This window comes from Scyliorhinus torazame, chromosome 9, assembly GCF_047496885.1.
Source record: "Scyliorhinus torazame isolate Kashiwa2021f chromosome 9, sScyTor2.1, whole genome shotgun sequence".
NCBI classification, from domain to species: domain Eukaryota; kingdom Metazoa; phylum Chordata; class Chondrichthyes; order Carcharhiniformes; family Scyliorhinidae; genus Scyliorhinus; species Scyliorhinus torazame.
In genome coordinates this window covers 258,575,461-258,595,793 of record NC_092715.1, presented here as the reverse complement: position 1 = coordinate 258,595,793, position 20,333 = coordinate 258,575,461, and the positions used below count along the sequence as shown (strand labels likewise).

The window sequence follows — 20,333 nt, the reverse complement described above, 5'->3', positions numbered from 1 at the left end:
GATGGGTTTTTACGACAATCAACAGTGGTTTCATGGTCACCATTAGACTTTTAATTCCAGATTTTTAATTGAACTCAAATTCCAACGTCTGCCGTGGTGGGATTCGAATCAGGTCCTGTGGCGAATTACCCTGGGTCTCTGAACTGCTAGTCAAGTGACAGTACCACTATCCCACCATCTCGTATCTCTTGTGCCTGGGTCTAACCTCAGTCTTGTGTTATGTTGCTTCGGCTAACACGGGCTGCTACTTGATGCAGTCTTAACTAAAGGATGCTCCAGACTCTGAAATGAGTTCAACGTGTTTATTGAACTATTAACACAGTTCTCAAATGAGTTCGACTCTCTGCTAATCTAACTGTAGTAACTCAGTCTAACTGTGCCAGCTTGCTCGAAGCCACGTGCTGGGGTGTGATGCTGCTGATCAACTCTGTCTGACCCTCTAGATGTCTGTCTGTGGAAAGAGGCAGGGTGTGAGTGCCTCATCCCTTTTATAGTGTTTATATCATGCCCCCTTGTGGTGATGCCACCACTGAGTGTCCTGACTGCCCATTGGTTGTGTCCTATTCTGAGTGTTCATTGGTTGCATATTTACATATCATGACAGTCAGTATCCTGGAAATGTGGCAGGGCTGGACAATCTGCGCGCCACCATCCTGCAAGTGAAATGGAACATGTTACAAATCTACAGGTAACAATAGCAAGAGGACGTTTGCATTGTCTGTCCTGCATTCTCATATCATCTTCCTCATTCAACATTTAGCCAGTTGTAGCTTCTCAAAATGAAAACAATTCTGCAAATGTCAGTTGTAGGAACCTTTTGACCCCTTGAGTTTAAGAGTTAATCTGCATTTCAACTCAACTTAAAATGACCTGGAGGAGGGCGTAAAAGGATGGGTGAGTAAATTTGCAGATGATACTAAAGTCGGTGGAGTTGTGGACAGTGCGGAAGGATATTACAAGTTACAGAGGGACATAGATATGCTGCAGGGCTGAGAGGTGGCAAATGGAGTTTAATGCAGAAAAATGTGAGGTGATTCATTTTGGAAGGAATAACAGGAAGACAGAGTACTGGGCTAATGGTAAGATTCTTGGCAGTGTGGATGAGCAGAGAGATCTTGGTGTGCATGTACATAGATCCCTGAAAGTTGCCACCCAGGTTGAGAGGGTTGTTAAGAAGGTGTACGGTGTGTTAGCTTTTATTGGTAGAGGGATTGAGTTTCGGAGCCATGAGGTCATGTTGCAGCTGTACAAAACTCTGGTGCGGCCGCATTTGGAGTATTGCGTGCAATTCTGGTCGCCGCATTATAGGAAGGATGTGGAAGCATTGGAAAGGGTGCAGAGGAGATTTACCAGAATGTAGGCTGGTATGGAGGGAAGATCTTACGAGGAAAGGCTGAGGGACTTGAGGCTGTTTTCATTAGAGAGAAGAAGGTTAAGAGGTGACTTAATTGAGGCATACAAGATGATCAGAGGATTGGATAGGGTGGACAGTGAGAGCCTTTTTCCTCGGATGGTGATGTCTAGCATGAGGGGGACATAGCTTTAAATTGAGGGGAGATAGATATAGGACAGATGGTAGAGGTAAGTTCTTTACTCAGAGAGTAGTAAGGGCGTGGAATGCCCTGCCTACAACAGTAGTGGACTCGCCAACACTAAGGACATTCAAATGGTCATATGATAGACATATGGACGATAAGGGAATCGTGTAGATGGGCTTTAGAGTGGTTTCACAGGTCGGCGCAACATCGAGGGCCGAAGGGCCTGTACTGCGCTGTAATGTTCTATGTTCTATGTCATAGAATCATAGAATTTACAGTGCAGAAGGAGGCCATTCTGCCCATCGAGTCTGCATTAGACCCACTGAAAGAGCACCCTACTTACGTCCACGCCTCCACCCTAACCCTGTAACCCAGTAATCCCGTCTAACCTTTTGGACACTAAGGGGCAATTTACCACGACCAATCCACCTAACCTGCACGTCTTTGGACTGTGGGAGGAAACCGGAGCACCCGGAGGAAACCCACACTACACGGGGAGAAAATGCAAACTCCACACAGACAGTCACCCGAGGCGAGAATTGAACCCAGGTTAAAGAACAATACAGCACAGGAACAGCCCTTCGGCACTCCAAGCCTGCACCGGTCATGATTGTCAAAAACCCTCAGCACTTCCTTGTGCCGTATCCCTCTATACCCATCCTATCCATGTGTTTGTCAAGATGCCTTTTGAACTCCGTTAATGTATCTGCTTCCACAATCTCCCCTGGTAACGTGTCCAGGCATTCAACTCCCTCTGTATAAAAAAACTTGCCTCGCACATCTCCTCTAAACTTTGCCCACAGACCTTAAACCTATGCCAGCTATTCCCTGGAACTGTAAGGCAGCAGTGCTACCGTGCGACCCATGATAATTTACTGGGATCTTATTGAAGTCATTTAATCCCCCATGAACATCCACAGCCTTTTGGAGGGACAGGTTCTAGAATTCAACGGCCTGTGTGTTTATTTGTTTGATAGTTTCCAATATGGTGGGCAGTGTATTTCTGGTAAGTATCGTCTGCACACTTTCTGCCCCTCGTAATTGGAGCTGAGGCCATGTTTCTATTTCTTACAAAATGCAACAATCTCCCATCCTTGCTCCCTCCTTGTATATTTTCCCCGAGAAGGTCAAATTTGCAGTTTTCACGATCTTTCAGTTGAAGATTGAATTCCATTTTTTGTGAACGGGGAAATGGAGCTGAAGGCTCGAACTGAATATAGTTGCTTGGCGACACAAATCGTGGTGTGTTGTGCGACAGTTTTTGGCTACATCAGGGCACCGTAGTGGAGTTAAAACCCTCCCCAGGAGCACATTCTCTCCCTACCTCCTTCAGTCACTGCAGCTAAATCTCTCTCACTCTTTTCCGACTAACATTGCTACATTGCAGCTGATGTTGCACCACCACTTCTAGTGAAGGCAGTTGTGCAACATGGGGATTCCCATGGCTCTGTACTCCCATCGCTTCTGTGTCACAAAATCAATTCTGAACACATTGACAATCAGAGGTAATCTTGCCCAATGCGCAACTTGTCTGTTTCTGATGTTTTCCACAGCCCAAAAATGAGCCAGAAACTGAGGTTAGATGGTTCAATTCTTTCACGGGATGTGTGTGTCACGGCCAAGGCCATTGTTTGTTGTCCATCTCTCATTGTATTTGAGAAGGGGGTGCTGAGCCACCTTCTTGAACTGCTGAGGTCCATGTGGTGCAGGTACACACACTGTGCCCCTGAGAAACACTCTTCTTAAACTGAAGAATTAGACCACAAAAAATGACCATGATTGTGCAATGGGAAGAAATACACAAAAAAAAATGGGCCAGATTTTAATTTTTTTTTTTAAGAGTATCCAATTCATTTTTTCCAATTACGGGGCAATTTAGCGTGTTCAATCCACCTACCTTTGGGTTGTGGTGGTGAAACCCACGCAGACACGGGGAGAATGTGCAAACTCCACACGGACAGTGACCCGGAGCCAGGATCGAACCTGGGACCTCGGCGCCGTGAGGCAGCAGGGCTAACTGTGCCACCGTGCTTCAATGGGCCCACCATTGGCTGGCGGTGGGATCTTCTGGTACCACCGGGGTTTCGCATTGAATGCACCCTCGCCGCCAGGAAACCCGTAGGTGCGTCGTCAGCGGGTCGGGAAGAACGCACCGGCCTGAACAGCAGAAACCTCTGGCCTTTGTCTTATATGTACACATTTACTTTATTAAAAAGTTCTGTCACTCAATAAATGCTTCCACATCTTACCTTCATTTTGTTATATTTAATGGGAGCACCCACTCTCATCCCCTCCCCTCCCCTCCCCTCCTCCCCTCCCCCTCCCGCTCCCCTCCCCTCCCCCTCCCCTCCCCTCCTCCCCTTCCCCCCTCCCCGTCCCTTCCCCCTCCCCTCCCCCCTCCCCTCCCCTCCCCCTCCCCTCCTCCCCTTCCCCCTCCCCTCCCCCCCTCCCCTCCCCCTCCCCTCCCCCCCTCCCCTCCCCTCCCCCTCCCCCCTCCCCCCCCCCCCCTCCGCCCCCTCCCCCCCCCCCTCCCCCCCCCCCCTTACATTTTGCTTACATTATGGGAATGACGCCCAGGCAACTGATGGCTGAAGAGAGACTGAAACAGACAGAGGGATACCAGTCTTGCGTTGAGTTGTAAATATTGAGAAAGGCGGTTGAAGCAATGACTCCTGTCAGCGTTAGTAAAATCTGAAGTATGGCAAACAGTTTCCCTTAAAACAAGAATAAAAACCATAAAATATAGGAACACGTGTGGGCCACTCAAGCTCCTTGGGTTTGCCATGCCATACACAAAGATCATGGCAGATGATCTCTCTCAACTTCAACGTCCAGCACAATGCCCACCTCCCTCAATTCCCTTCATACCCAAACGCTATCATTCATTCTCTGTCTTCAATCTCCTCCACAACGGAGCATTCAGATCTCTCCAGGGTAGAGTATTTCAACTCCTTTCAGTGAAGAACTTTCTCCTCATCTCAGTCCTAAATGGCCACCCCTTCATTCGGAGACTGTGACCTCCTAGTTCTCGGTTCCCCAGCCACGGGAAACAGCCTCCCAGAAGCTACCCTGTCAAGCCCCTCAATGCTTTAATGGGATCACCTCTCGTTCTTCTAAACTCCAGAGATTAAGTGTCCATTCTATTCAATCTCCATCTCTCTCAACATCCACTGAATCACCGCCAGCGCAGGTCTATCCCTCCCAAGTACAATTGCAGGATTCAAATACTGCTCTTAGAATCATAGAATTTACAGTACAGAAGGAGGCCATTCGGCCCATCGAGTCTTGGAAAGAGCACCCTACCCAAGGTCAACACCTCCACCCTATCCCCATAACCCAGTAACCCCACCCAACACTAAGGGCAATTTTGGACACTAAGGGCAATTTAGCATGGCCAATCCACCTAACCTGCACATCTTTGGACTGTGGGAGGAAACCGGAGCACACGGAGGAAACCCACGCAGACACGGGGAGAACGTGCAGACTCCTCACAGACAGTGGCCCAAGCTGGGAATTGAACCTGGGACCCTGGCGCTGTGAAGCAATTGTGCTAACCACTATGCTACCGTGCTGCAATATGTAATATGTAGCTATGCAGAGCGTATGTGTCACGACTTATAGCCTGCTTACACAAGGCTTTCGGGGAAGATGGTCAGACAAAGGTATTATGGAGTTAATTCAAATGTCTGAAGGAAAGTTGGGGGAAATATTCACCTGGGAGGGAATGGACGGGATCAGGTGGAACGCTGCTTGCTTTTATTCTCCATTATTTGACCCATTCCTGCCATGTTTTGGCCGGGTGGGTTTCGCTAAAAGCCCCCAAGCCCCTATTTGTAATCCAGTTGTAGTCAGAAGTTCCCATAAGGGTAGGCAAGAAATGGAGACATGTTTGGTTGTAATTGCACCAGGAACTATATTTGGGAATGGGAGAGGTCCAGATGTCTACGTCCCTTTGTAGTGGCACTGGTGGAGGCTTGGCAAATGACTATCTTCCCAGATTTAGTTCAGGGATACTGCACGAGAGGAACTTTCATAATGAGAAAAAAAACAGCCTCTCATCGCATCAACAAATTAACTTGTCAAAATGTTTATTTTACCCGTATTAATAGGAATGAAAAGTAACCACAGCATCTTTGTAAACTGGCAAAGATTAGCAGAATTTGAGATACTAACCATATGAAGTGTCTTTTATCTGCTTAGAAATCACAGATCGTATTGTCGCCATCGGAATAAGGGCAAAAATCATCACAGCTCGTGCTGTAATATGAAAGATAGCAGGTTGAGGAGGAAGTGGTTAATCATTTCAGTAAGTGCTAATGTGATCGTGGGTGTACATTACAGACTGGGCATCTGCTGTCGACAATCCTTATCAGCAATGTCACGACTTTAAAATTCGCAATCACAAAACTCATCCCACTTTTTATATTGTTTCCAAACTGTTATCAGGATACTTTCACCTCAACATTACAGGGATGACACAGCATCTTGCATTTGCACAGTGCCTTCAACATAGATGTGCAGATACAATAAATAAAATGTGACGCAAAACTCTTTGGAAGGAAAAACAGGGAAAGAAGATATCCCTTAAATGACACGATATAAATGGAGCAGCGGGTTTTGGTTTGCAGGTAGTCAGGTCACCTAAAGGTGGCAATGCAATAAGTAAGTTCATTATAGGTAGGTTGGATGAGCAAGGATAGCGGCTTGAACCAGACCTTTGGAAGAATATAAAATAAATGAGGGAAGTACATGTAGATTTAATATGATGTCAGCAGAGGTCACAAGTTACTGTTATGAGGTGGCACACAAGGAATTGGGGCTTTTCTCAAGAGTAGTGAGAAGGTCGAGGATGATGTCATAAAGATCATCCACATTATGAAGAAATAGTGAAAAAATAGTTCCAGGTTGTTTTCACTGGCTGGTGAGATGACACGGAGATGGTCCAAACTTAATATTCAGCAAGTAAAGGTAAAGTTATGGAAGTGGCCTTTTGCAGAGGATGGCTGATCATAGAATCATAGAATTTACAGTGCAGAAGGAGGCCATTCAGCCCATCGAGTCTGCGCTGGCCCTTACAAAGAGCACCCTACTGAAACCCACACATCTACCCTATCCCCGTAACCCAGTAACCCCCACTTAACTGATGTGGGATTTTGTGACAAAAGCTATTTTTGAAGATGTTTCCTTTAATCCTGCCGATGGAAATTAGATGCTTGAGACAGAGGAATATTAAAAGATGTAGGGATCATATTAAAATGATCAGGAGATTGTGACTCGACAGTTTAGATAAAGAAATACACTGGGCTGTGATGCCCAATGATTCTGTGGGAGTTTTCTCGTTTTTCTGTCTGTGGTGAACAGTAAAAGATACAAATTCCGCCGCCATATATCCCACAATAGCTGAGGAGACCCCAACTCTAAAAGGCTTAGTTAGGAAAAAAACACGGATCGCTGCCAATAAAGTTACTTGCCAATGAAATATAGGAATGTCCACTCCACGAAGGCCATGATTAGCATTCCAGTGGAAAATGACACCATTCCCATCACAATCAAGGACGTATCCTTCAGCTTTCTGGAAAAAAGTACAACTCCGAGGAAGCTGGTGATGAAGATAGCGTATCCTGTCGCGTTGCCATACCCGACCCACACAGCATTCCAATTCAGTGGGTCCTTCAGTACAAATATCGGCAGCACATCAGCTCCACCACTCACCCCCAAGTCATACAAAACCCCAGCTGCGTAGAGAAGCGCAATTGCAGCTTTATCCACCGACACGTCACCTCGAGGATTATCTTGAGTCACTGGATTATCCTGGTTATCCGGTATCCTTGACCTTTGACTTTGATTCCAGGTTGTATTATCTGCCTGATCCTCAGGGGTAGCTCCATTGTCACTTTCCTGCTGTCCTTGATCTATCAGGCTGCCATATCCGTGACATCCACTTGGTATTTGCTTGGGTGACGATTTGAGCCCCAGAAAGCTACAAACTAAGGTTAAAGTGTAAAAAACACAACTAGTGACCATCAGTCCAGCCCCCCGGTCCTGCGAGATTTTGAAGACAATGAAGAGGTGGCCAGACGCCATACTCCCAATCATCCCTGCCACCCCATAGGTGAGCTCGACTCTGTTCAGTCTGATAGACCTCTTCTCCTGTGAGGAGGTGTCGGAGGCAAAAGCCATGACCCCAGCCCAGAAAGCAGTGAAACCCCCACTCAGGCCATTCACCAGAGCGGTGGCAAACATCACCTCCAAGGGCCAATGGAAGAGGATCACAAAGAGTAGCAGAGACCTGGACACCAGGTACCCCAGCAGGGGAACATAAATGGTGATCTTCCTGGATCTTTGATCTCCCAGTTTGGCCAGGAAGAAGGTGAAGAACAGCGGGGTGATTCTCAGCAGGAGGAAGTAGATCATGTAGAACCTGGAGATGGCTTCTTGCTGCTGGTCCTTACTCCCAGAGGTGGTGGAGTTGGAACTGCAGCGATCCCGGACCAGCATCAACAAAGAAGTGTCGTAGAAAGCACCGGCGATCTGGTGCAAACCGACAACGACCTCGATGAGAGAGAAGAGCTTTCGACACATCTACATTCTCTCCCTGTGCCTGTTCACCTCTGGAGAGGAATGAGCCCACTCACTGGTCCCAGGGGGAGCCTCAGTGACCAGGGCACAGTTTGGAAAAGTGCTGCCTTGTGTGTAATTCGGACACGGAAGAGCAGCACTTCCCCATTCCTGGTCCACTCAACCCTCCCACAGAGCTGAGCTTTACCGGGGCCGGAACAATCTGCAAACTGAACTTGCCTGAGGCAATGAAGCTGCCTGTGGCTCATGTGGTGTCTGTGAAATCAGCATCAAGGCAGAGCATTCAATCATCCCGGAAAAGTCTATGTGAGAAAAAGTTTAATCTGTGAGCATTGTCTTATTTGAAGAGTTTTAAAACAAAATAGCCATGTTGCAATGTGCTCCTGCTCTTAATGTTCCACAGGATCATATCACACTCACACTATGGTGACATTCTGATGTGTGTGATAAAATTACTGCTAATTTTAATTTTTACTATTTGTCTCCTATCCATAACACCATAAGGGCAGCACGGTAGCAGAGTGGTTAGCACAGTTGCTTCACAGCTCCAGGGTCCCAGGTTCGATTCCCGGCTTGGGTCACTGTCTGTGTGGAGTCTGCACGTTCTCCCCGTGTCTGCGTGGGTTTCCTCCGGGCGCTCCGGTTTCCTCCCACAGTCTAATGATATGCGGGTTAGGTGGATTGGCCATGATAAATTGCCCTTCGGGTCCAAAAAGGTTAGGTTGGGTTACAGGGATCGGGTGGAAGTGTGGGCTTAAGTGGGGTGCTCTTTCCAAAGGCCAGTGCAGACTCGATGGGCCGAATGGCCTCCTTCTGCATTGTAGATTCTATAATTCTATAAGACATAGGAACAGAATTAGGCCACTCGGCCCATCGAGTCTGCTCCGCCATTCAATCATGACTGATATTTTTCTCATCCCCATTCTCCTGCCTTCGCCCCATCACCCTCTGATCCCCTTATTGATCAAGAACCTATCTATCGCTGTCTTAAAGACACTCAGTGATTTGGCCTCCACAGCCTTCTGCGGCATAGAGTTCCACAGATTCACCACCCTCTGGCTGAAGAAATTCCTTCTCATCTCTGTTTTAAGGATCATCCCTTTAGTCTGAGATGGTGTCCTCTGCTTCTAGTTTTTACCACAAGGGGAAACATCCTCTCCACATCCACTCTATCCAGGCTTCGCAGTATCCTGTAAGTTTCAATAAAATTCCCCCTCATCCTTCTAAACCCCAACGAGTACAGACCCAGAGTCCTCAACTGTTCCTCATACGACAAGCTGTTCATTCCAGGGATCATTCTTGTGAACCTCCTCTGGATCCTTTCCAAGGCCCAGCACATCCTTCCTTAGATACGGGGCCCAAAACTTCTCACAATACTCCAAATGGGGTCTGACCAGAGCCTTATACAGCCTCGGAAGTACATCCCTGCTCTTGTATTCCAGCCCTCTCAACATGAATGCTAACATTGCATTTGCCTTCCTAACTGCCGACTGAACCTGCACGTTAACCTGAAGAGAATCTTGAACAAGGACTCCAAAGTCCCTTTGTGCTTCTGATTTCCTGAGCATGTCACCATTTAGAAAATAGCTTATGCCTCCATTTCTCCTTCCAAAGTGCATAACTTCACAATTTTCCACATTGTATTCCATCTGCCACTTCATTGCCCACTCCCCTAGTCTGTCCAAGTCCTTCTGCAGCTCCCCTGCTTCCTCAATATTACCTGTCCCTCAACAGATCTCTGCATCATCTGCAAACTTAGCAACAGTGCCTTCAGTCCCTTCCTCCAGATCATTAATGTACATTGTGAAAAGTTGTTCTATTTTCATGGGCCACCAAATGAGAGTAGCTAACCAGGTGGCCATGATTCATGGCCAAGCCGTGTCAGTGAGTGTCCACATGAGCGACAAAGAAGGACAGCCCAGCTCGCCTGACCTCCTCCCATCTACAATTCCAATAGGTGGAACTTGATAGTGATCAGGAGTGAGACACCTTTGGGCCATTTTCCACACGCTACACATTGCTTATACAGCCACTGCAGCAGGCATGGCTGAGACAACAAACAGCCTTATAACCAGAATCAGCATGACCACGGTATTGCAGATGGTGGCCATGGCGGACATTATTACCAGTCCAAGTGGTGCCTCACTTGGTTCCATGTTCTCAGCGTGGTCACCCCCACTGGATTTCTTGGGTACCTGGCTGGTGGGAATGGGAGTGGGGCCGTGGTCAGCGCCCGGAGGGACGTCCCCGTACAGGAGCTCTCCTCCGTTCTTACCCGTTCCGCTCCCAGTTCCTTAACTCATCCCCGTGCTCCCCGCCATGGTTGCCCAGTGGTAGAATAGGAGGTTCGGGAAGGCCAGTGTTCCTTCTTCTCTGTAGGACTCCCCCCCCCCCCCCTCCCCCCCCCCCCCCCCAATCCCATACACACAAATCCCCCGATTGACTTGTCTACTTTGGTGAAGAAGGCCTTGGGGATGAAGATCGGGAGGATTCTGAACAGGAAAAGGAACCTGGGCAGGACGTTCATCTTGATCATCTGCAGGGTGGCACGGTGGCGCAGTGGTTAGCACTGAGGCCCCACGGCGCCGGGTTCAATCCCGGCCCTGGATCACTGTCCATGTGGAGTTTGCACATTCTACCCGTCTCTGTGTGGGTTTCATCTCCACAACCCAAAGATGTGCAGGCTAGTTGGATTGACCACGCTAAATTGCCCCTTAATTGGAAAAAATGAATTGGGTACTCTAAATTTTTTTTAAATTAAAATATCTTGATCGTCAGCACACTCCCCGCCAGGGCAAGTTTCCCTGCTCTGATTCCCACCCCGTGGGCTCACTGGGAATATTTCGCTCTTGGTTAGATTGAGTTTGTAACCTGAGAAGGCTCCGAACTTCCTTCGGAGTTCCATTATTCCTCCCATGCTGACTTGGGTATCGAGATGCAGAGGAGCAGGTCATCCTTATGGAGTGGAACTCTGTGCTTTCTGTTTCCCCTATGCATGTCTCTCCACCCCTTCGCTGATCTGAGAACGATGGCCAGTGGCTCACTTGCCAGGCAAATAACAGCGGGGTTAAGGGGCATTCCTGCCTCGTGCCTCTGTGCAGCCGGAGGGATTCAGAGCTGGTGGTGTTTGTCCGGTCGCTCGCCCTGGAAGCGCTGTACAGTAGCTGCACCCACAAGGTGAACCCTGGCCCAAACCCAAACCTTTCCCGTACCTCCATGAGGTACGTCCATTCAATTCTGTTGAAGGTTTCACTGCGTCCAGGGGGGGTGATCACTTCTGATGTCCCCTCCCTATATGGGGTTATAATCACGATTAGCAGGAGTCTGATGGTCGCAGTTAATTGTCTGCCCTTGACAAAACCCGTCTGATCTCCTGCTACTACTGCACCCAACCCTCCAGTTGCCTCGCCAAGGCCTTTGCCAGAACGTTGGCATCGACTCCGTATTGGATGTGGATGTTTAGGAGTGAGTTGTGTCTCCATGACATGCACTCCGTTGGGTCTTTGTCTTTTTTGGGGGATTAGCGATATCGAGGCCTGTGCCAGGATGGGTGGCAGGACCCCTCTTGACAGCGAGTCATTGAACATCTCCTGCAGGTGTGGGGCCAGCGCTGCTGAAAATTTCTTCGCGAAGTCCACCGGGAATCCGTCTGGACCCGATGCCTTCCCCAACTGGATGGAGTTGATACTCTCCATGACTTCCCCCAGCTCTAATCGTGCTTCCAGACCCGGTTTCTTTTCTTGTCCCATAGCTGGTGTACCCAGCCCGTCGAGAAACTGTCTCATCTTTGAGACCTCGTCTGGGGGCTCGGAGGTGTACTGCTCTCGGTAGTAAGTCGCTAAGGCCTCGTCGGTCTTATCCGTGACAAGCTTACCGTTCCTGTCCTTCACCTATGCTATCTCCCTCATGGCTGCCTGCTTTCTCAACTAGTGAGCCAGTAGCTGACTGGCCTTGTCCTCACGCTCATAAAAAGTCCCCCGTGTCTGGCGGAGTTGGTTCACTGCATTCCCGGTGGAGAGCAGATCAAATTCCATTTGTAGCTTTTTCCTTTCCACCAGTAGTTCCATGTTGGGATTGTGGAGTATCACCGATCCACATCCAATATGAAGTCGATCCGCCGTTGCCCAGCTGCTCTCTCCTTCCCGTCAGTAAGTGCCCGGTAAGTTATTTCCCTCTTATCACCGCCTTCAGTGCCTCCCGGAATGTGGAGGGTAAGACCTCCCCATTCTGGTTGCAGTGTTCATATACGTCGATGGCTTATGATATTCTGTTGCAGAACACCTTGTTGGCAAGGAGGGGAAGGTCCAGCCCCATGGGGGGGCGGGTGGGAGGCTGGGCTCAGCCCATCTCCAACCTCACATTCACGTTGTGCGGAGCATGGTCAGAGATTACTATTGAGGAGCATTCCCTTCCTACCACACCTGGAAGCACTGATTTCCCCACTACGAAGAAGTCAATGTGGGAATATACTTGCAGGGATGGATTTGGGAGAAGGAGAACTCCTTCTCCTTTGGGTGTGTGAACCTCCATGGGTCCAGCCCCCTTACACCCTGCCCTAGCTGCTCCATAAAAGTTCCCCGCCATCGCTGATTGTTTCCCCCAATTTGGGGCTGGATTTGTCCATCCATGGGTCCTGTAAGCAGTTGAAGTGTCCTCTTCCCCCCCCGCCCTCCGCCCTCCGCCCCCCGCCCCCTCTTGGAGGAAGACTATGTCGGCCCTCAGGCTTTACAGATGGGCGAATACTCTGGATTTTTTCATCATGCCGTTAAGTCCCCTGACGTTCCAGGTGACTATTCTGATGGGGGGCGTCTGTCTCTGAGATGCCACCAACCTTGCCACTTCTGTCTCAAGCGAGGTGATCCAATCACTCAGGTAGGTGGCTGCTTTTTCCAATAGCCGCCTCCTGGGTCACCAATTGTCACTCCCCTCCAGTGCCTCTTTGAAGGGGGCTAAAGCGATTACTGTGATCGACCTCATGGTCACCATGAGGTCTCCCTTAATAGAGCCAGTGGTCAGGTAGAGTGGCAAATATGGAGGGTGGCAAAAAACTGAGTGATATATCGACAAAATTACATCAGCAAATAAACAGGCTTCAGCAGTTTGACCGTAGGATCAAAATCTATTGATCTCCATCCACATAAACTGACTATGTGTGGATTTCCATACAATTTCCCTACACCAGTTCCCAAAATTTCACATTACATTTCCTCATTCTGATTATGCGACAACTTTACAATTTTGTACGTCTACACGACTATTCCAAAAGTGCCATCCAGTAAATAATATCAACGAACATAATTCGATCCAGCCCGCTGTATCTTAACAATAATTGATTGTGTGAATTCCACGCAAAATCATCTAGTAACTGGTGTAGAAACAGACAATATTCCACATCATAGTGTGTATTTTGCCTGATACACGTCCTCATAAAAGTGAAGGATAATGCGAACGTACAGACAGTCTCAAAATAATCTCCCTTTTTCAGGTAATGTAAATGCAGGATTTTTGTTCACGTTAAGGCACTATTCCCATTTGAGAATTAATTCTGAGGTAGGGTGACAGGGGTACAAGGCTGAATGTTCAGCCACGCCGTCGAATACACTCGCAGCGACCGACCCTTCCAGAGATGATGTGATTTCACTGCTTTTTTTGCTACAATAGTTTTGAGCCATGAAGCGTTACTTTTGTCACATCTCCAGTCTGGGCAGCATCAGTTTTCTGGAAACCTGGGTGGACTGGACAATCTGCGCTCCACCATGCTGTAAATGAAATAGAACATGTTACTAATCTACAGGTAACAACGAGGAGAGGAAATTCCAATTTTCAATTCTGCATTCATACATCTCCTGTGTAATCGAAAACCTAAAACTGGCTGGATTTTAAATATAGCAAGAGTGCTGCAAATGGAAATCATCGGAGCTGGGAGAAGCCCCTTGAGATTGTTCTGCCGTTCATTTATATCAGTGTTCATAGAATCATAGAATCCCTACAGGCAGAAGGAGGCCATTCAGCCCATCGTTTCTGCACCAACCCTCCAAAAGAGCACACCACCTAGGGCCACCCCATCGCTGCAAACCCACCTAACCTTTGGACACCAAGGAGCAATTTAGCACGGCCAACCCACCTAACCTGCACACCTTTGGACTATGGGGGGAATTTGGAGCGCCCAGAGGAAACCCACGCAGACACGGGGAGAACGTGCAGACTCCGCACAGACACCAAGGCCGGAATTGAACCAGGATCCCTGCCGCTGTCAGGCAGCAGTGTTAACCACTGTGCCACCGTGTTGATCTGTATTGCAACTCTATTTACCCACCTTTGCTCTACATCCCGTGATAACTTTATCTCATTCTTATAAATGTCAATTGACCCCCTCCCCAACATCCACCATTTTTCAGAAGGATGGTTCCTGATTTCTGCGACCTGGCACTGTTCTGATTTGGTGAGCAGCAAGTATTATGTGCACTCTTCCTCCCCGGCATAATTGGAGCTTAGGCTATATTTTTCTTAGAAAATGCAACCACGGACCTCTGGATGCTGCCATGGAGTGAGTGGTCACACATTTGGCAGCTCCCGCTCGAGGCCGCATTTCCCCGCTTGTTGAGCGGATGTTTTGGTGAAAAAAAGTGTAGAGGTGACTGAAGAAAGTTAAACTCCACTGGATAGGTGAATTGGCGACGCTAAATTGCCCCTTAATTGGAAAAAATGAATTGGTACTCTAAATTTATAGAAGAAAAGGAATGGCGATGTAGTGGTTCAAGGCAGGATGGGGTGTGGCTTACAGGCGGTGGTGTTCCCATACATCTCCTCCGATGTTTGGCATGTGAGTAGACCGGTGTTGCAACATCACCAGGTATGCAGGAGGTGCTGCTCCCGATGTGCCCTCCTGTACTTTCTCTTCTGAAACTACTCAAGGAGGAGTGCCCACAGCAACTTGCCTCGTTTCTGTGACCTGAACCGCCTTAAACCCTGCAAGGTGTGATTGGAGAATTTATCACTGAAATATATTGCGCACAAAGGAGGCCATTCAGCCCATTGACCCTTTACTAGCTTTTTGAGAGTGTTTTCCCAATCTTTCTTCAGAGGACAAGAGCAGCAGATACCTGGGAGCCACACCACCTGGAGGCTCCCCTCCAAGTCACTCACCACCCTGACTTGGAAATAAATCGCCGTTCCTTCACTGTCGCTGGGTCCATACCTGGAACTGCCTCCCTAACAGCACAGTGGGTGTACCTACACCTCCGGGACTGTAACAGTTTCAAGAAGGCAGCTCACCACCACCTTCTGAAGGGCAACTCGGGATGGGCAATAAATGCTGGCCTAACCAGCGACGCACACATTCCGTAAATTAATTCAAAAAGCCTTCCCTATATTTTTCTGTTTTAAGTATTTAAACAATTTCCTTTTACTATTGAACCTGTTCCCATCGCCCTTTCAGGCGTTGCATTCCAGATCGCAACAACTTGCTGTGTAAAATTTAAATCAAATCTGTGGCCTCCATTTTCATTTAGCATTATCACCCCCACAATTTCCTCTTCTTCATTATGTCATCACAATAGAACATATTATAGACTTCAGTGCATCGACAGCAGTAGAACGTCAACTATGATGTTATTTTGCTTACGTTATGGGAATGATAGCCAGGCAACTGATCGCAGTAGACACCCCAAAACAGATGGAAGGGTACATTTCTTTCGTTGATCCGTAAACACTGTGGAAAACAGTTGAAGCAATGACTCCAGAGATGGTTAGGCAAATCTCAAGTAAGCCGAACCATTTCCCTTAAAATAAGAAATAAGTGCATGAGATATAGGAATATGGGTAGGCACACAGTCCCTCGATTCTGCTCAAGGAGGAGTGCCTACAGCAACTTGCTCCATAAGATCATGGCGGACGATCTATCTCAACTCCATCTTCCAGCACAATTACCCCTCCCTCAACTCCCTTCATCCCAAACGCTATCATTCATTCCCAGCTCTCCAGGGTAGAGAATGTCAAAGCTTCACAACTCTTTTGAGTGAAGAAATTCCTCCCCTTCTCAGTCCTGAATGGCCGACCGCTTATTCTGAGACTGTGACCTGGTTCGAGGTTCCCCAGCCACCGGAAACAGCCTCCCAGGAGGTACGCTGTCAGGTCCCTGAATGTTTGAGTGAAATCACCTCTCGTTCTTTTAAACTCCAGAGATGAAAAGTCCATTCTACTCAATCTCTTATCATCATGAGACATCTCCCTCAACCCAGGAATCAATCCAATGAATGCCTGCTGAATCATCTCCAGGGCGAGTCTATCCTTCGTAAGTACAATTGCAGGTTCCCAAAGATGAGGAACTTGAATAATTAACAAAAGCTGTCTCACGCCACATCAAGAAATCAAGTTTCTATTCTGCTTGTATTAATGGGAATGAAAAGTAACCACAGTCAAGTGATATTTTGTAAAGATTAGCAGGGTCTGAGATACTAACCGTACGAAGTGTCTTTTATCTGCTTAGAAATCACAGATCTTATCGTTGGTAGAGGAATAAGAGCAAAAATCATCATAATCCGGGCTGCAAGATAAAAGAAATAGCAAGCTGAGGAGGAAGTGGTGACTTAACCTATTGCAGAACTCATATCACTTTTTATATTGTTTTCAAACATACACGGACGATATAGGAGCAGACAGCGAGGACCTGCATTTATATAGCGACTTATTAAAGGTATTAACAATACATGTTGGCGGCGAGAATAGGGAAAGAGGTACCTTCAGTGGCAAGATTTTAAATGGAGTAGTGGTTACTTTAGTTTGCAGATAGGTAGATGGTACAAATTGAATGGTGTCAATGCAAGTCGGGAAGGTGATTAACGGACAAACAGAACCTTCAGTTATTATTGATAGGTAGAATGCAAGGTGTGGGCAGGATGTTTAACTTGGACCAGACCTGGATTTGTCCCCATTTAGAAGAATCTAAAATAAACGAGGGAAGTACATGTGGATTTAATATGATGTCACAGAGGCTAAGGGCGCAATTCTCCACTCCCACGCTGGTTGGGAGAATCGCCTGGGCCGCCAGAATTTCCGGGGACGCCGGTCCGACGCCCTCCCGCGATTCTCCCAAGCGGCGGGAACGGCCCGGTCGTGTTTCGCGGGCTGCAGGTCGGAGAATCGCCGGAGACACCCAAAATGGCGATTCTCCGGCACCCCCTCTATTCTGAGGCCCGGATGGGCCGAGCGGCCAGGCCAAAACAGCTGGTTCCCCCCGGCGCCGTCCACACCTGGTCGCTGCAGTCGTGGGCGGTGTGTGAACGCTGGGGGGGCAGCCTGCGGGGGGACCCTGCACCGGGGCGTACCTCAGATGTGGGGTGGCCCGCGATCGGTGCCTATCGATCGTCGGGCCGTCCTCTCTGAAGGAGGACCTCCTTCCGCGGCCCCGCAAGATCCGTCCGCCATCTTCTTGCGGGGCGGACTTAGAGAGGACGACAACCACGCATGCGTGGATGACGTCCGTTATGCGGCGCCGACCGCGTCATCTATGCGGCGCCGCTTTTAGCTGGGCGACAAGGCCTGGCGCGGGTAGATGACGCGGCCCCGATACTGGCCCATTGTCAGGGCCTGAATCGGTCGGGACCGGGGCCGTTCCGCGCCGTTGTGAACCTCGACGGCGTTCACGACGGCGCGGCCACTTCGGCGTGGGGGTGGAGAATCCCGCCCTACGTGTTACAGTAATGGGGAGAGACACAAGGTGCGGTATTCTCCCCCCCCCACGCCGGGTGGGAGAATCGCCGGGGCGCCGTGTGAGTTGCGCCAGGCCGCCCCGACACCCGCACGTGAATCTCCGGCCCGGATGGGCCGAGCGGCCAGCGAAAAAAATGACGGTCCTGCCGGCGCCGTTCATCCCTGGTCGCTGCTGGCGGGAACTCTGCGGGAAGGCGGGGGTGGGGCAGCCTGTGGGAAGGGGGGGGGGAGGGGTCTCCTTCACTGGGGGGGCCTCCGGTCTGGCCCGCGATTGGGGTCCACCGATCGGCGGGCCGGCCTCTCCCCCCTCCCCCCCCGGGCCTACTTCCTGGCGCGGCCGGCCCCTGAACACCGACCCCATGTTGGGTTGGGGCCGGCGTGCGTAAGAAGTGCCAGAATAGGAAGTCTTCCAGAATAGGTCGTGCCCGGGCTCTGTTCGCGCCGTCGTGAAAAGCGACGGCGTTCACGATGGCGCGAACACTTGGCCTCAATATCGGAAAATCTCGCCCAAGGAATTGGGGTTTTTCTCAATCGCACTGGGAAGGTCGAGGATGGTTTATAGAGGTCACCCTCATGGGTTTCCTCCGGGTGCCCCGGTATCCTCCCACAAGTCCCGAAAGACGGGCTTTTCACAGGAACTTTATTGAAGCCTACTTGTGACAATAAGCGATTATTATTGTTAGATGAATTGGACATTCTGACAAGCCTACTTCATTTACGGGATGTGACACTAATAAAGATGATTATTGTTCGACTATGAAGAAATAGTTCCAGGTTGTTTCCACTGGCTGGTGAGATGACACGGAGATGGTCCACATTTAACAACATGTGAGTTGGAGATTGCAATTAGACGGCTGAGATTAAGAGATTAGTCAAACCTGATAAACTGTAACGCTCTGCCATTCTTCCAGATTCCCTCATTTTTCTCCTTGTGGTTAACAGTAAAAGCTCCAAATGCCACTTCATCCACCCCACTGCGCCACATATTACACATTGGATAAAAAGACTCGGACCCTCACAGATTTAATCCAGAAAAAAACCCAGGACACTGCTGATAAAGTTACTTACCAATAAAATATAGGAATGTCCTCTTCACGAAGGCCATGATTAGCATTCCAGTGGAAAACGACACTATTCCCATCACAATCAAGGACGTATCCTTCAACCATTTGGAAAAAGACAGAACTCCGAGGAAGCTGGTGAGGAAGAGGGCGTATCCTGTCGCGTTGCCATACCCGACCCAGACTGCATTCCAATTCAGTGGGTACTTTAGTACAAATATGGGCAGCACATCCAGTGCACCACTCAACCCGAAGCAATACAAAACCCCAGCTGCGAAGAGCAGCGCAATTGTGGTTTTATCCACCGACCCGTCACCTCGAGGTTTCTCTCGAGTCCGGGGATCGCTCAGTAACCTTGACCTTTCACTTTGATCTTCATCCCAAGTTGTACTTTCTGACTCAGCCCCATCAGCAGCTTGACTGTCACTTTCCTGATGTCCTTCATCTAACAGCCTGCCATATCCAGGATATCCAGCTTGTGTTTGGTTGGGTGGTGATTTTAGCCCCCAGATGCTACAAACATAGGTTAAAAGGTAAAAAATAAAACTAATGACCATCAACCCAGCATCCAGGTTATGTGAGGTTGTGAAATAAATGAAGAGGTGGCCGGATGCGATACTCCCGAGCATCGCTGCCGCTCCATAGGCCAGCTTAACTCTGTTCAGTCTGGATGATCGCTTCTCCTCTGAGGAGGTGTCTGAGGCAAAGGCCATGACCCCAGCCCGGAAAGCACTCGAACCCCCAGTGAGGCCATTCACCAGAGCCGTGGCGAACATCACCTCCAAGGGCCAATCAAACAGGATGACAAAGAGCAGCAGAGGCCTGGACACCAGGTACCCCAGCAGGGGAACACAAATGGTGATCTTCCTGTTGGAGTCTTTATCTCCTCTGTCGGACAGGTAGTAGGTGAGGGGCAGAGAGGAAATCCTCAACAAGTTGAAGTAGATCATGTAGAACCGGGAGATGTCGTGATGCTGCTGGGCTCGGTTTCCAGATGTTGCGGAGTTGGTCTGGTTGGATTGGGAGCGATCCTGGACCAGCATCAACAGGGAGGTGTCATAGAAAGCACCGGCGATTTGTTGTAAACCTACCACGATCTCGATGAGAGAGAACAGCTTTCGACACATCTCCATTCTCTTTGTCTCTGCCAACCTCCCGTTGCAGTGAATCAAGAGCCCAGGGGACGCCCAGGCCTGAGGACGTCAGGAGGTTCCTCCGTACCTGTGGGACAGTTTCAAACAGTTGCCTTCTGTCTAACTTGAACACGGAAGGACTGCACTTCCCCTTTCCCGACTGAATTACTGCCTCACTTGGTTGATTGCCCAGATCAAATCAACTCTTTGAAACACAGGACTCGTCAAACCAGGTCCCAGATCAGATATAAAGTAAGGTCAAAGGTAAAGTTGCCATAGTCCCATAGGTTGCTTTCCTCTTTTGTGGGGGG

At 49.0% G+C, this 20,333-nt stretch overlaps 2 protein-coding genes across 3 annotated transcripts; both read right to left on the bottom strand.

Moving 5' to 3' along the window:
• Positions 1 to 288: 288 nt before the first annotated feature.
• Positions 289 to 8,255, bottom strand: LOC140429825 (solute carrier family 46 member 2-like). Of its 2 annotated transcripts, XM_072517294.1 has the most exons (4): positions 7,010 to 8,255; positions 5,712 to 5,795; positions 4,096 to 4,252; positions 289 to 653 (listed from the first exon to the last, which is right to left on the bottom strand). In XM_072517294.1, the coding sequence occupies exons 1-4, from the start codon at positions 8,118 to 8,120 to the stop codon at positions 605 to 607; spliced, it is 1,401 nt and encodes a 466-aa protein (XP_072373395.1). In that variant the 5' UTR covers positions 8,121 to 8,255; the 3' UTR covers positions 289 to 604. The 2 variants fall into 2 exon arrangements, with proteins under 2 accessions (XP_072373395.1, XP_072373396.1); XM_072517295.1 differs by lacking the exon at positions 4,096 to 4,252.
• Positions 8,256 to 13,257: 5,002 nt separating this feature from the next.
• LOC140430097 (solute carrier family 46 member 2-like) lies at positions 13,258 to 20,118 on the bottom strand. The gene is made up of 4 exons (XM_072517618.1): positions 18,897 to 20,118; positions 16,579 to 16,662; positions 15,742 to 15,898; positions 13,258 to 13,876 (listed from the first exon to the last, which is right to left on the bottom strand). Exons 1-4 carry the CDS (start codon positions 20,020 to 20,022, stop codon positions 13,828 to 13,830), a joined length of 1,416 nt encoding a protein of 471 aa, XP_072373719.1. The 5' UTR covers positions 20,023 to 20,118; the 3' UTR covers positions 13,258 to 13,827.
• Positions 20,119 to 20,333: the final 215 nt, after the last annotated feature.